This window comes from Streptopelia decaocto (genome assembly GCF_964273445.1).
Source record: "Streptopelia decaocto genome assembly, chromosome: 1".
Lineage (NCBI taxonomy): Eukaryota > Metazoa > Chordata > Aves > Columbiformes > Columbidae > Streptopelia > Streptopelia decaocto.
In genome coordinates, this window is record NC_138663.1 from 189,976,711 (window position 1) to 189,980,485 (window position 3,775).

Consider the following 3,775-nt stretch of genomic DNA (forward strand, 5'->3'; position numbering starts at 1 on the left):
GGTAGTAGCTATATACCCAGCGCCTCTCCACGTCACCTGCCTTTGGTGTGTCTGGGCCATTACTAATAGAGCCTTGTAAACAATCGTTAATCATGTAAGTGCTGCCAGCCATTGGATTCGGATCGGGAGCCGGGAGCGCGGAGCGCAGCGCGGGGCCGCGGCCCCTCCGCCTGCCCCCTCCCCGCCCCGGGCAGCCCGTCCCCAGGCAGCAGGAGCGCCGCTGCGAGAGCCCCGGGCAGCATGCGGAAAGACGCCGCCGGGGCCCCACCAGCATGTACGTGAGCTATCTTCTGGAGAAGGACGGGCCCATGTACCCCGGCCCGGTGCGACACTCGGGGGGACTCAACCTGGCGGCGCAGAACTTCGTGGGCGCCCCGCAGTACGCGGACTACGGCGGCTACCATGTGAACCTCGACAGCACCCAGTCCCCCGGCCCGGCCTGGCCCGCGCCTTACGCCGCCCCGCTCCGCGATGACTGGGGCGCCTATGGCCAAGGTGCGCCGCCGGCCGCCAGCGCTGTCCACGGCCTCAACGGCGGCTCCCCCGCCGCCGCCATGGCCTACAGCCCCGCCGACTACCACCACCACCACCACCATCCGCACGCCCACCACCACGCCGGCCCTGCGCCCCACTGCTCCGCTGGGGTCATGCAGCCCCTCAACGCCGCCAGCGCCGCTGCCGCCGCGCCCGAGCCGCTCTCCCCCGGCGGGCAGCGCCGCGGCCTCTGCGAGTGGGTGAGGAAGCCGGCGCAGCCCCCGCTCAGCAGCCAGGGTAAGTGCGGGCCGGGGGAGGGCGGGCGGGCGGGGGACTGCCCCGCCGACCGCTTCTCCGTGCGCCGCTGGCTTCTCGGGTCACTGTGCGCCGGGCAAAGCGGCGGCGGGTGGGAAGCACCCTGAAACAAACCCACTCAAGGGCCGGTCCTCGGAAGAACGCGTGCTGCCGGCCTCAGCCGACAGTGGTCCGCACTCCGCAGTATGGCCCGCTGCGGTGCTGGCCGGGCAGCGGCAAGGGCGGCTCTCCCCCGGGAAGCACGGCTGCCAGCGCTACAGGGCCGGTGGCCCAGGGTGCGCTCCAGCGTAGCAGGGCAGTATAGCCCGAGATCCCGATGACATGATTGCTCTTCCTCCCGCTGCTCCGCTCGTCCACTTATAGCCACTCAGAAGATTTTTATAACCAATTATAGTCACATAAATCATCGGCCGGTGTCGCTCCGCATTTGTTTCTGAGTCACTGGGCGCCTACCCTTTATTAAAGTCTCCGTGCGGCCGGGCCTTCCGAGCGCGACTGTGGCTGTCCGCTGACCCCTGCGGGCTGTGTCCCCGGCCAGACCGGGCCGCTGGGGCCGGGAGGTGTGAGGGCGTGCCCCCCACACCCCTGGTCCCCCGGCGGCGGGAGGCCGGCCGCGACTGAGGCGGGTAGGATGGTTCAGGCTGTGGCCGGCGCCGCTCTCCCTTGTGATGTTAATAACTTGGAGACCCTCTCTTTTATTTCCTTCCCCTTCATCTGCCAGAGAAGATGCGTGTCCCCCCGCTTTCATATACCATTTCCACGACTGTTGTATCCTCTTTTTCTTGTTTTCGTCTTTTTTTTTTTTCTTTCTCAAATATTTATTTTTATATATTGGCCGAAGAAAAAGGGTGGCGACTTTAGCAGCAAATAACGACCTCTGGCATTCCTCTCTCATCCCCTTGCCTTGCATGACGGACGGCAGGGCCGGCGGGAACTCACCGGGTGCCGTGGGCTTGGGGTCCCGGCCACGCCCGCGGCCGCTGCGCCTCGGCGGAAGCTCCGGTGCCCCAGTGCCGGCCGCTGGCACCAGCTACGCTCCGGGTGGCGGTGGCTGTTGAGCTCTCCCAGGCCCGTCGGTCTTCCCACAGCAGCCCGTGGTGTTCCCACAGTTTGGGCTTGTGTGGTGGTGGCCGGTCCCTTGTCTCCATTCAAATTCTGCCTTTGGAGCCAGTGTTTATGTTAATGTGCAGGGCTGGGGGGATGAAAGCGCCTGCCGCCATTTGTTCAGTAGTGGTAATTCAAACAGAATGTGGCTGTCATTAAGGCTTTGAGAGGGGTTTTTCTTTGATAAGATCTCCTTGTCCTGCATTGTTTGGGATTGTGTTCCCTATTCACTGGCTCTGGGGAGTTTTCTCTGATCAGACTTGTATCTTTACAGGGTACTTTCGTTGTGGTTTGCAGAGAGTTTACCTGAACAAAGTCAGCCTGCTAGCCATTAAACACCTTGGGGGCAGAGACTCCCGCCTTGTCTCCCTGGGGAACGGGAGGGCCGGGGACACAACCAGTTAAACAAGAAACCCTCGGGAGAAAGGCGGTCAGCGGCTGCGGCAATGCGCTCTCGCCGGCTGCCCTCTGGCATTTGCCTTCGAATTTCTCCGGGTTTGTTCTCTGGGTTTTTTTGAGATCCAAAGTTGCATGTCGCGCTTCCAGGGTCCCCGAGAAGTCCCTTTAGCCGCTGCTCTGACACCCGCGGCCGGGGAGGAGCAAGGGGAGCCGGGCAGGAACCCGACCGGGCCCCGAGGGCCGCTCATGGTTTTCTGCGCTTAGATTGGCGTTTCTTGTTCATAAACGAAGCTGCTGTGCCCTGAGCGGGGCTTTCTTTCTTCTCCTATTTCCTTTCTCTTTGAAAAAAGTTTGTTCTCGGTAGGGAAGGCAAAACAAAACCGAAAGTCAACACCAAGTGCACAACAGAGGTGTTCTAAGAGTAGTGCTCTATCGTGCGGTGGGGCAGGGCCCTTACAGTCAGCACGCCTGGGGTTTCTGCCTCATGTCCACAAGGAGCTGTGGAACTTCTGCCGTCCCCTCTGTTTGCTGTATCCAGTAAAACCTTGATCAGGGAGAGGAGAGCAGGAAGCAGAGGAGGCCCGATCCTGCTGGCCCTGTACTCACAGAGATGAGAGTCGTGCTTCACGCGTGCCCCTTGTCTTTGACTTTCCCAACCCGGCTTTATTTTCTGCAGTTAAAACCAGGACGAAAGACAAGTACCGCGTCGTGTACACCGACCACCAGCGGCTGGAGCTGGAGAAGGAGTTTCACTACAGCCGCTACATCACCATCAGGAGGAAAGCGGAGCTGGCCTCCAACCTGGGGCTGTCGGAGAGGCAGGTCTGTCCCACGAGTGTCGCTCCCCACGCCCGCCATGTGTGACCGGGGTGCAAGGGACAGGGATGCGTAAAACCGGGATGCGGGGCAGGGATGCGCGGGGCAGGAATGCACGAAGCCGGGATGAGGGTAAGGGATGCGGGGCAGGGATGCGGGGTCGGGATGCACGGAGCAGGGATGCGTGGGGCAATGACGCTCTGTCGGTGCGGCCCTCCCCAGAGGGGAACGTTCCCGGGAAACCACCTCACTCACTTCCCTCTTGTCCGCCCCGGTAGGTGAAAATCTGGTTCCAGAACAGGAGGGCGAAGGAGAGGAAGATCAATAAGAAGAAGCTGCAGCAGGCGCAGCCTGGTGGCGCGGAGCCACTCAGCCCCGGCGTCCCGCTGCAGGGTCCGGCGGCGGGGGCGGCAGCCGCTGGGCTGGGCCCCGCCGCCCCACAGTGACAGCGGCCGGGGGACGGCGGCGCAGGAACTGCTGGAGGGGGCGGCCGCGGCGGGGCCTGGCCGGGCCAGGCCGGGGCCGGGGGGGGCACGGCGGGAGAGTCCCCCCCATATGCACTACACCGCTCCGCGGGGCCGGCCGTGTGTACAGATGTACAGTGTATGTGTCTCGTCGTCCGGGGGAAGCGTGGCCATCTTTTATTATTATTAATAATATTATTATG

The 3,775-nt window shown here is 62.9% G+C and overlaps 1 protein-coding gene across 1 annotated transcript; it reads left to right on the forward strand.

The window, feature by feature from the left end:
* Positions 1 to 272: 272 nt before the first annotated feature.
* On the forward strand, positions 273 to 3,554 carry CDX2 (caudal type homeobox 2; the record flags this gene model as incomplete). The annotated part of the gene is made up of 3 exons (XM_082057791.1): positions 273 to 771; positions 2,969 to 3,114; positions 3,387 to 3,554. 3 exons carry the CDS (start codon positions 273 to 275, stop codon positions 3,552 to 3,554), a joined length of 813 nt encoding a protein of 270 aa, XP_081913917.1.
* Positions 3,555 to 3,775: the final 221 nt, after the last annotated feature.